At 36.6% G+C, this 12,226-nt stretch overlaps 1 protein-coding gene across 5 annotated transcripts in view; it reads left to right on the forward strand.

The window, feature by feature from the left end:
• Positions 1-8,959, forward strand: part of KCNMB2 (potassium calcium-activated channel subfamily M regulatory beta subunit 2) — a 225,924-nt gene extending 216,965 nt beyond the window's left edge. For all 5 annotated transcript variants that reach the window (XM_074328155.2, XM_074328157.2, XM_074328166.2 and 2 more), the window contains one exon: positions 7,248-8,959. In XM_074328155.2, coding sequence (XP_074184256.1) covers positions 7,248-7,532 — 285 coding nt within the window. In that variant the 3' untranslated portion in view covers positions 7,533-8,959. The remainder of the gene's footprint in view (positions 1-7,247) is intronic.
• The last annotated feature ends 3,267 nt before the right edge of the window (positions 8,960-12,226 follow it).

Genomic DNA, 12,226 nt, shown 5'->3' on the forward strand with positions numbered 1-12,226 from the left:
TAAGGAATATTTGTTTTTTTCTGGGGGGTGGGGGGGAATTAAAATACTCTCTATGTGGATCTCTCCAAAAATAATAGATTTTCACATAGTTATCAAAAAATGGACATAGTTTTATTGGGATACATCAGGCACTACTGACAATGTTTGATCTGAGACAACAGGAAGCACAGGATATCAGTCAAGATCTCTGCATCTTTGTATACAATATCCAAAAGGATTTTATTTTTAAATTTTTACACTGTCTCATGTATTCCTTTTCTTTAGCCTGTAAACCCAGTGCCCAGCCTCTTGTCAACATCACAGCTAACGCTGCTTAAGCTGATAAGCTGGCAGGCTCTTGGGGAGCAACTGCGGACTAACACTCTCTGGGAGCTGCGAGTGGGCTCGAGGGCCCCTGCCTCCCCTGGTTACAAAGTTGTCATGAGAAGCATAAACAATGGCTAAATATTAATTCGCTATGGTTGTTGAATCCCTCAGGGCAGATCTCTTTTGGGATTTTAAAACCTCACTACCCACCAGGGATTCTCAAAACATACCCATCTGGTTTGAGGGTGAATTTAAAATGAATTTGGTACAAAACAAGAAGATATATCCATTTTTCAGTATGTGGTATAATACCATACATATGGTATTTCATGTATAACCGTCATGTGGAAGATAGTATTTTTGATGGTGAATGAGTTCTGTAAGTTAGCTAGCTATTTACAAACTCCAAATTCATTTTGTCACTCATTCTGAAGCCTTCTGAGTTCCCTAAATCCTGAGAATATGTATATCTAGCACGAGGTTCTACTGCAACACTATTGACGTGTAGGATGGGATAAATCTTTGTTATCTGTGAAGGTTGGGTGAGGGCATTGTAGGATATTTAGCCGCATCCCTGGCCTCTACCTACTAGATGCCTACCATCCTCCTCCCTCCAGCTGTGACAACCAAAAACGTCTCCAGACAATGCAGAATCACTGCTCTAGATTTTGTTTATCCTTGAGTTTGGATGCTATGAAACCTTGGAATTATAAGAAACACGTGTACTCATTGAGCTCCTCTGCAAAGCATTGGTAGGGTGAGGGATAAGGGGAAGAAAATAAACGAAGTTGAGAATCTAAATAGGAAATAAAAGGGACCCAACATGTATCAAGTGTCCGCTATAAACTATGTGTGTACCACTATACTAAGAACTTTATAAAAATCATCTCCTTTCATCCTGATTAAACCCTACTACTAAAGTAATAAAAGCCAAATTTTATCAAGCGCTCACAATGTACCAGGTGCAGTATAGTACTAAATATTTTACATGAACTCACTTATTTAATTACAGCAGAAATCCCAAGTGTTAGGTACCACTCTTATCTCCACTTCACAATAATGAGCCTGAGCTCAGAAAATAATTTTCCCAAAGTCACACAATCACTAACTAACTAGGTTTGAATGAAAACAAAAGTGTCTTTACCTCATCATGTTATCTCTTAAACAGAAAACATGAGAGTATTCTCTTGAGAGGGTCAAGATAAGAGCTCTGAAAATATCTAAATTCCATGAAATTTTTATCCTTCTTTTTATTTTAGTGGATAGGTAAGAATCCGTGCCATTCCATCATATTCCAAGAGGTCCTTAGGATCAAGGAAAAGACCATGAGCAAAGAACAGAATTATCAGAGATCCATAGGTAACGGTCAGGGTTATATATCAGCAATGATTTACACAGGGTGGCTATTAAACAGACAGAAGTGCACCCTGGAAAGGGGCGGATAGGCCCAGAAATTTAACATATGACATCCTCATAATTAGCACCTTAATTTTAGGGATATTTATTAGACATTTGTTGAATCTTCCTATGGTCCAGAAATTCAGAAATGCTTTTATTATTAACAAAGCTTAGTCATTGCTAACCAAAACTGAATTCTGGAACAGATAAGGACACCTTTGTGCATAAATAAAAAGATGAATGTGCCTGAAAGAAAATTGCACTGAGCATTAGGAAGAAAAGCATGGGGAAGCAACCTACTCCTTTCCAATTGCCAAGAAAGAGGACCAGGGTGAAGGGCAAGGTCAGATTAGATATCTGACTTCCTCTAGGTCCAGTTGGATACATCATGGTCCTGGGGGGCTCCGTGGGTTAAGCTATTCTGGGTATTGACTAATCCCAAGGTTCCAGATGGGTTCTATTTCCTTAGTGGAGTTCCTAAGTCTTTCAAGTGTTCTCTCTATTCCAAATCAAGCAGAAATGCCATAATAAACATAAAAGCTCTGGAAAACCAAAAAAAGAAAACCTCTCCCGGGAGGACCCTGTCTCAGTACTGAAAGAAACCGTAGTACATAGCAGAGTGTGAGTACATTTTCCTTTCCTTTACCAAACAAAACCAAGCAGACAATGGAAGTGCAAACTAAACAAGTGTAAACTAAATTGTGTCGGATTCATATTTTTAAAACTGATAGTAAGGAGCAGGAAGTCTCAAAGGGGAAAGAAGATAATGTCCCAGTTTACCCTCTCAGCGACTCTGTGCATCGCTAATATTCAAAGAACTCAAAAGTTCAAGATGTGCTTGTGCGCCCGAGTAACCCAAGGCTGCCAGCTGGTGACGTCTACATCCTTTGAATATAGGGATTATGTTTTCTTCTCTGGCATAGAACACACAGCCGGGCACATTGTAGACACTTAATAAACATGTGCACAATATTTATTGTTTGAGGACACTGGAAAAGTTCCATTTGACTTTGGAACCAAGAATATTTATGATTCACATGAGCACTGTTTTTCTTTTTGTTTTTGTTTTATCTCATTGACATTGTGGACGAGATGTCCTGGCTACTAAAGAGTTTTGAGAGCAAACTTGTGGCCCACCCCTGTGAAGGGTATATTCTTTACTGAATACCTTTTAGCCTCCTAGCTTGTCCCATTTCATTACCCCACCCTTGTTTTGTATTCTCTTCCTGTTTCTTTCTAACGAGCTGTCTTCTATCGTTTATACTTTTGATGCCTCTGTCAAACATGCTACCTGGCACATTAGAGACAATAAATAGTGATTGGATTTCATTAAAATTCTAAGCCCTCTGTGAAAGAAGATACTTCCCTTTTTATAAAAGAACAAATAAAGAATGAACCCTTCCCCTGAGGTGATATAGAGAATTCCCTTCCTATCATCATAAGGAAAAGGAGGCTGACCAGTAAGGTTATTTAGCCAAACACTTCGTACTGCCCCCCACTCCTCCCCACATCTTTTCTTTTTCAGGGTGAAGGCCTCTCACTTTTTGCTTCCCATGTGCCTAGCAAAGCATGTCTAAGCAAAGCCCAACATGTAGTTTCTCAAAACTTCTGTCCATCATAAGAGTAAAAGTAACTCTATTGACGTAAAAGATTCTGGAAGTGTGCTTAAGAAAAAAATGTTCAGTCCCTTTCCAAAGCAGCAAAGAGCAATTGCTGGATCTTCACTGCCATGTAAGGGCAAGGACAGTCAGGAGAAGTTGACAGGTCCCAGGTTTCCTCTGCTAGGAGAGGAAAGGTCATGTCACGGGGCCATCTCTGTGGTTTTCAATACTAAAGGGAATTTAAGGGATTGGGGAAAGCAGAAATGCTTATTAACAAAATTCAGGATTAAGAAGAGAGATGTGAGTCTAAATTTTCTGCTGAATGACTGCCTCAAAGGTTTGCTAGATCTATTTAGTCATATATTAAGGCACAAAAGAAAGAATGACCTACAGCCATGGTAAAAAAATTAACATATTTTGATATTTTGATTAGTACTTACGTGTCTTACGTATATAAAATTATTATTCAGATGTTCCTTTGTGTTGTACATCACGCAGTCTAAAAGTTAAATCTTTCCTGTCCCACATTGCCCACTAAAAAAAGAATGATCTAAAATTGATGGGATTTTTATCTTTTCTATGTACATTACATTTTTCCAACTAAGTGTAGATCACTTAGTAAAGTTTCCATTTGTTGAAATGCATTCTATGTGTTCTAAACCAATCACATCAAATTATCCTTTACACACATGAAGAAATAATAAGATCACTAAATCGTCACCCCAAATTCATAGTAGCTTCAGAAACACACACACAGCTGTTGGTTGAGCCACAGAAAGAGAAACCGAGAATCCAAATATAGGATTCAGCACAATGTCAAGTCTCCTCGGACATAAAAACAAGGAATCTGAGACAAGAGGCATTGAACAAGACTGTTCCTGTAAAAACCATAGTCATCTTGCCCTCCTTAGAGTTTTCATTGTTTAGCATATGACCCTTAGTTAAAGGCTTTAGAAGATCATGTGGGCGACTGTGATATTCCAATAGGAAAATGTTAACAAAAATTTATTGAGGCTTTAGGTATATTCATCATCAATCCTGGTACAAATACTGCCAGTAAGGCTCCATCAACCCTATTCTATAAACAAATTGATTCTGAGGAACCAAGTAACTTGCTTATAGAAACACAGCAGCACAGTAACCCGATCTCCTGAACATGAGTCAGGGGCTTGTTAGACCACTTCATACATTCATTATCACAACAGAAGGATCTGGCAATAAGAAAAGTAAAGGAATGATTGACACAGGGTAGAGTTTTCAGGGATCAGTAACAATCTAGTGGGAGCCAGTTTATGGGTGTTGAAAGGTGGCAGGTGGCAAGGTCAGGTAAAGCTAAAAGCACAAGGGCAGAAGAATCTTTTTCCCACTAGCAGTCCGGAGTTGCACGTGTCGGTGCCACTGGCTCTCAGGACCCACGTCCAATTGTGTATGAATCATGCCTCATCAAGCCAGTCTAAATGAGCCCGTTTGAGACCATGATGGCTTGAAACTATAATAAGCAGCTCTTGTATTACAATTTTGCTAGACGGTCTCAAAAGTAATTTATATCTCATTTTATTTGGAAGAATCTTACCTACTGACAGAATTATTGTCATTTGGCCGACAAATGTTTCTTGAAAAAAATTTAAAGCCACATCAATTCACAAGAGCATAAGAAAAGAAAAACTCCATTTTTAATGGAATGCCATTTTTATTGAGATCATTTCAATAACTTAGTACTGTTGTTAGCTACTGAAACTACTACTATAAACTATCTTGGCACCAAAATATACAGAAGCCTATGAATTCGTAAGCTAAATTGGCTCTGCTTGAAACCAACCACAAATGGCTTGTCTGTAATTTTTTTTAATGCTTTGCTTCAAAAAACATTTAAAAAAATTAAACATGATATTAGCAGCACTAAAGAAAAAAAATATATATATATCTTTACTGCCTTAAATTCTTTTGATCCAGACGACATCCAACTGGTAGAAAATTTGCTTCATGGGCAATCATAGGCCAATTTTTGTACTAAGTTATAACTCACTGAGAAATTGTGCTTTCTTAGAGATACTTTCAGACCCTTAATGTTGTGCTAGTACCAGCTTTCTGCTATACTCCCATATATGAGTGTACTCATATTTACTCTTAGCTGATTAAATTTGAAGGGTGTCACCCATCCCTTGCTCTGGGAACATTACTTTAAGCCTGGTTTACAATAAATGCCAGCATGCTCATCCTCTATTCTTAACTAATCGAATGATCTTAACTAGTCAAATAATCCAATGATTACAGCACAGCAACATGAGGTGCCAATGTACCCACTAATAAAGTGAAGGGAAAGAGTGGAGTATCCAAACATACTCCATTAGCAAAACTCATTCCATTTCTTTTATAGTTTTTTCCTGTGAAATCTACAAGTCTAAATTGTTTTGCAGTTCCAGGATCCTATCCCAGAGCTCCCATCAGTGTGCTTCAAAGTTCACCAACACCCCCACCTCATCTGTGCCTCTGCATACAGCTGTGTGAGTTGTGCACTGCACAACCCGAGCAGTATCAGTCACATTGTAAAAAGTCATAGAGGTGAATATGTATCATCACAACTAATAAACTGGTAATAGCAGTAAAATGTATGGGTTTTTCATAAAATCAGTGTATTATGATCATTTTTCCATAGAAAATAATGTTTTGAAGAGAGGACATAGTTTTCTAAATCCCACTAAAACACTATGTAGACTATCAGTGATCTTGTTACAAACCAATGTAATTCAGATAAATCAGTTAAATTAATTATTTGATATGTATAATGAGAGACAGGGATTTTCCCCTATTGATATGTGCCTTGCCATAAAGAGGGGAAAGAGCTAACCAATGATCTGCACATCTCCCAGAAAACTGACTTAAATCACTTTTTTCCTAACTTTTTGTCATTGCCCAATTACAGAGCAAGGAAAGGGGGTCACAGAGATTTCATCTTCTCAAATACTGTTTTATAGTTAGGAAAAATGTATTCAGAAATATATCCAATAAATAATGTTTTTTTAAAAAAGAAAAAAAATCTACAAGTTATTTAATTCCATCTATATTCAGAGAAGAGAAAGAGGAGAAAGAGAAAGGACAGGAAGGGGGCCTAGAGAGGGAAGTATAAGCAGAGTGAAGGGAGGAGGGCAGGGCAGGGAAGGAAAAGAGATACACAGAAAGAATTCAGAGGATATACGTGTGTAGAAAGGAAGAAAGGGGAGACATACAGAAGACATATAGCAAGAAAGACAGGAGAAGTAGAAAGAGACTATAAGTTCTCAGGGTGCGGGTTTGGTACTGTTTTAATTTTCCTTGGTTTATGGAAAAAGGTGTTTCTTATGCTAACTTAGCATGAACCATTCATGACAACTCTTTATTCAATATCCCTACACTTTCCAAGATTCTTTTCCAGTAACTCACCAGGGGTATATAACTGTTTTCTTGACTACAGTCACAAGGTGACCAGGTGACTTGGCTAAATAAAGCCAAGCCAACAAGATAAGAGAAACTACTTTCCCTGAGAGAACTGGTAGCTTTTGATGTTACATGGTCAGCAGTGGACAGACAAGAGACAGAAAGGTTGACATTCTGATTCCATAGAAAAGTGTGTCCAATGGGAATAATTAAAACCCACTGTGCTTAGCTATAGCAGAAAGAATCCATTGAAGGCATGCAATTTTAATCAATGTTTAAACTTATATGGGTGAGCTATCAAAGTACATCTTAGTCGGATACCAAAAACATTGTTTTAATCAATATGTGAATTCTTAGGGTTTCTGAAGGCATGAGTTTGAATATGAACAGAATAACCATCATGTTTATTTCACAATTCAAGTTGGCCTCAATGCCCCATCCCCAGATACACCACACACACACACACACACACACACACACACACACACACAAGTACGTTCTGGTAACAATTTATTTCATTTTCCACAGTGCTCCTATATACCTAAGTGTGGAAAAAACTTTGAAGAATCCATGTCCCTGGTGAATGTTGTCATGGAAAACTTCAGGAAGTACCAACACTTCTCCTGCTATTCTGACCCAGAAGGAAACCAGAAGAGCGTCATCCTAACCAAACTCTACAGTTCCAATGTGCTGTTCCATTCACTTTTCTGGCCAACCTGTGTGATGGCTGGGGGAGTGGTGATCGTTGCCATGGTGAAACTCACACAGTACCTCTCCCTGCTCTGTGAGAGGATCCAACGGATCAATAGATAAAAGCAAAATGGATGAGATCATTTTCTTTAAAGCTCAAATACTGTTTTCTTTCTTTCTTCACCAAAGAACCTTAAGTTTGTAATGTGCAGTCTGTTATGAGTTCCTTAATATATTCTTATACGTAGAGCAATAATGCAAAAGCTGTTCTATATGCAAACATGATGTCATTATTATTCAGGAGAAGAAATAACTGTTTTGTGTTAGTTGGTTGTTTTCATAATCTTGTTTTGATGCTGGAACTAGTACTTCCTTTTCTTGTTCTACCAAAATAGGGCTCAGTTATTCATTGGCCAAGTTTGTGGAGGAATATCAATGTGATACGGTCTCTGTTCTGAGTTGTCACATTTCTGGAAGACATTTCTGCAATACTTTTCATCATTCATTGTTTACTAAAGCTGCAGCCAAAAATATTTTTTTCTTTTCTTACTCTCAACTGAGCCCCATAGCAAGTGAAGGGACCAGATTTCCTAACTAAAGGATGTTAACACATTTTTCTTGTATTTCTACCGCATCACTGTAAAGAAGGGGGGAAATCCAGCCAGCTATCTTTCTTTTATTACTTTCTACTCATAACTTTAGATTTTTTAACTGATTTCCAAAAAAAATTAGCTGTTTTCATTAACCAATTCTATAATCTTTTTGTTATTTAATTAGAAAATGAACAGAGTCCTTTTCCATGTAAGCCCCTGCTACTGTACGAGGAGATAACACAAGGTGTTCCATTACCTGTGAACTGAATGAATGTTGAGTAGATGCTTCATCACAATCCAGGGAAGTCTATATTACTAAGACATTTGTTTGAAAATCCTTACTTCATTTCAATTGTACTGTTATATGGTAAAGCTGAGACCCTACTTCTGGTCAAGACTAGTGAACTAATTTCAATGGGTAAATCTATTGTGGCAAATTAACATGTTGGAATATTGCTCTTTGGGAATTTCTCGTTAAGTTAATAGTCTCTCTCTTTCTAACATGTGTTTTCTGTCAAGATTTTAAAGCTGTGTGCACAGAATATTTGTCTCCTCTACATTTTTATTTTTCTATTTACAATTGCCTTTTTTGTTGCTAGATTTGATACACAGAATAGACGTTTTTTCCTAACACACACTTGAACTGAATAACAGATTTAAAGAAAGCCTTTGTTCAGGTTGCCATTCACTTTATTGTGTTTGGAGGGCGGTTGGGGGGGAAGAGGTCTGTTTTAAACAAAAACATTTCATCTTTTATTTAATATCAAAAGAAGACAAACATCTATCTTTCTCATCTACAGTTAAGTACCTTTTTGTAATGTAGTTTTCTAGGTATTGCAAAATTTTACAAATCATATTTGTGGAATGAATGGTAAACTAATCTGATGAAGTGAAAGTACTCTGCAATACTGTAATTCAGTTTGACTTTTCATAAGCAAATAAATCCCTAGGGTATAATCAGGACTTCAAATGTGTAATTAAAATTTAAAAAAAAAAAAAAAAAAGCACATTGCCTCAGCAAGGTTTGAATACCTCTTGCATTCTAAGCTGACAAGCCCATGGTAGTCCAAAAACCTAGGAAACTTATGATTCACTATCTTTAAAGGTATTTAAAGAGATTATAAAGAAAGCTCCTTTTTTTTAACACCCAAACACATACACACAATATTATGAATATTTGAAAAATATTGTTAAAGACTCGATTCCTACTCCACCTTAAAAATATAATTCTGAAGATTACAGAGAAACCTTTGTGACTATGACACCTAATATTTCTAATTATTAATGTCCCTTGAGGCTTCCTTCAAGTGATCTCAGGGTGAAACAATGCAAGTAAAATTACTAGAGGAGTTATTTGTTTTACAATTCCCTCTGTATTTTTAATTAAAAATTCCCAACTGAGATAAAAATGGAGACATCTCAAAATCATGACACCAAAAAGAAGTTAACTAGTGCCTTCTTGAATTCCAATTGAGCGACAGCCCCTTCAAGCAATTTAAATGCATACACAATTAAATGCTAATTACTAAAGGACAAGAACTGGGACTAATAACAATGTTTTAAATGCTTTGTGATAACAACCCTGTTGGAAGGAGCTCTATTATTATCCCACCCTACACGAGAATGTTGAGGCTCAGAGATGTTAAGTAACTTCCCCAAGGTTACACAGCTACTAAGATGGCAGAGAACTGAGAAAATACCCAGCCTTTAGCTTTCCCCATTATAGTAACCCTTTCCATGGCTTTGGGGTCTTTTAGATAACACTGAAGGATGCTAAGGTTTGGAAGGGATTATAGGGGGGAAAGAGAAAGAGCACTGAACTGAAAGTCAAAAGATTTCATTTAAGATATGGTGACTGGGTGACTTTAGACTTCTCAATTAGTCGCTGGTTTTCTTTGACTATCAAATTAGAATGTGAGATGAGCTGACCATGAAGGTCCCTTTTAACACTAACATTTCATCCTGGGTATATGGAAGGAAGAATGAATTCCATTCTCCAACCTTCATAGCACAAGTCTGAGTCTTAAATAGAATCTACACATATTAGTTATTGGGTTAAAAAACAGCATCCCTACTGATACTCCCCATAAGCCACAAGCTCCTTTTTTAGGGTCCAAAGCTTTATTTATACCTTCTAGAAGCAGAGCTCTGAGTCTCCACATTATTCAACAAGGATAATTTCCCTCACAGAATATCAATGCTTCCAAATCACTTTCATTACCAACTGGTACATCCATCTAAAACTTCATTGATTTCAGATCCCCTATGTTGCAATTATATTAAAACCCCCAAAATGGTAAATACATCAATGATTGCTAGCAAATAGCTATAATGAATATGATCCTGTAGAAAGACACTGGTGAAATGCTCACTGACCATAATGATGGTACAGGCAATCATAAAATACCTCTTATGTAGACAACATGACATTTACGATTTCAGAATGTTACTCTTTTTCACATTGAGCTGTAAGTGACCAAAAAAGTGATCATGCATGGCATTTATATAACAAATATTATTTTCAATATGTCAAGCCATAACATCTTACCACATTCCAGTGGGTGAAACATCTTGACACTGTAATCGTTCCATTGACATTAACAGAGAGATCTATAGGACAGAAAAATAACATGAGCAATTGAATCAAATGAGTTTAAACAATAATTTTAAAGGAATTATTCATTATTCACAGGCATAATTAAATTTCTTCCTCTCCTCCACCAAAAGGTTGAAATGAACAATGTTCGAGCAAGTAAAGTAATTCTCACTGTCCTAGTAGGGAAGAGGAGGTGATCAAAGGTTAGACATCATTCCTCCTCGTCTCACCTTCTACTTTTTCCTCTTTCCCCTTGTAAAACAATTCAATAAGAACAATCTCACAGTTCTGCAGTAACCTCTCCAATACATGAACCACATGAAAATTTTGACTCAAAGAACAAAGTTTCAGGACTCTCCTAAAAAATTTGTCAGGATTACGTGTACCACAGAATTGAACAGACAACTTTCCAGTTGAATCAGTCCCACCCTTCCATATTTGTAGCAACTGTAAGGAATAATACAAAGTATACAACACTGCCTTCCTTCTGAAGAATGAGTTTGTAATTAACTAGAAGGCTCAAGACATCACACATGAAAAATATAATAGAGAACAGGTAGGCCTCCAATCCACATCGGTGGGAATAATATCTATGGAAGGTTGATATGAGGCTTAATTGGATGTGTATGTAAAATGCCTAACACTGTATATAGCATACAGTAGATGCTTAGTAATGGTAATTATTACTATTAATGGTAGTATTAATAGTTTTAGTATAGCCACTAGTAGTATATTGTCTCTTGGAGTTAGACTAGCTCTAAAATGTTGTTTTGTGCAAACCACATACCGATGCATAAGTCCTTTCTATAACACCCTTAACAGGGATCACCTAGTGATAAGCACAGTTACTACTAGAATCTTCCCAAATATGGGATAGGTTACTAGTTAATAAGACTATGCTACCGTGTTTTCCCGAAAATAAGACCTAGCCAGATAATCAGCTCCAGTGTGTCTTTTGGAGCAAAAATTAATATAAGACCTGGTCTTATATTTTGTAATATAAGACTGGGTATTTAATATAACATAATATAATAATATAATACCAGGTCTTAAATTAATTTTTGCTCCAAAAGACTCATTAGAGCTGATTGTCCGGCTAGGTCTTATTTTCAGGGAAACACGGTAGAAAGCTTTCCTGATATCAATTTTAAATCTGCCCCCTTATAACATCTACCCCCTAAATCCATGCAAAATCAGATCAATACTGATGTCACTAACTTATTCTATTAGTGTTATTTTATTTTAAAAAATGGACTGGAGTTGGGGAAAGAGCAACTTCCATTCATTTAGAATATAAGACTACGGAAAATAACCCATTAAGCCAGAATTATGACATAAATGAAAATTTATAAAGGTAGCATAAGTGACATCAACATTAAAAAAAGAATACCCATTAGAACCTAAACGTTCATGGATAAATTAAATTGATGAGCTAGCAAAACTCTCTGATGCCCATGCGAATTTTAATCCTGTACTACTTCTTAAGTATATCTGGCATTCCGAAAGGAAACGTTATCTGAAATTCTACATTATGTTCTTATTCAACTTCATGACAACCAGACTAAGTTGTCTGCTAAGTAACCAGGTTACTTGGAAGCATAGATGGGTTCCTAACAAAATGTTGTACA

The sequence above is a fragment of the Rhinolophus sinicus genome, chromosome 17 (assembly GCF_057876585.1).
Source record: "Rhinolophus sinicus isolate RSI-liver-muscle chromosome 17, RSI-T2T, whole genome shotgun sequence".
Taxonomy (NCBI): domain Eukaryota; kingdom Metazoa; phylum Chordata; class Mammalia; order Chiroptera; family Rhinolophidae; genus Rhinolophus; species Rhinolophus sinicus.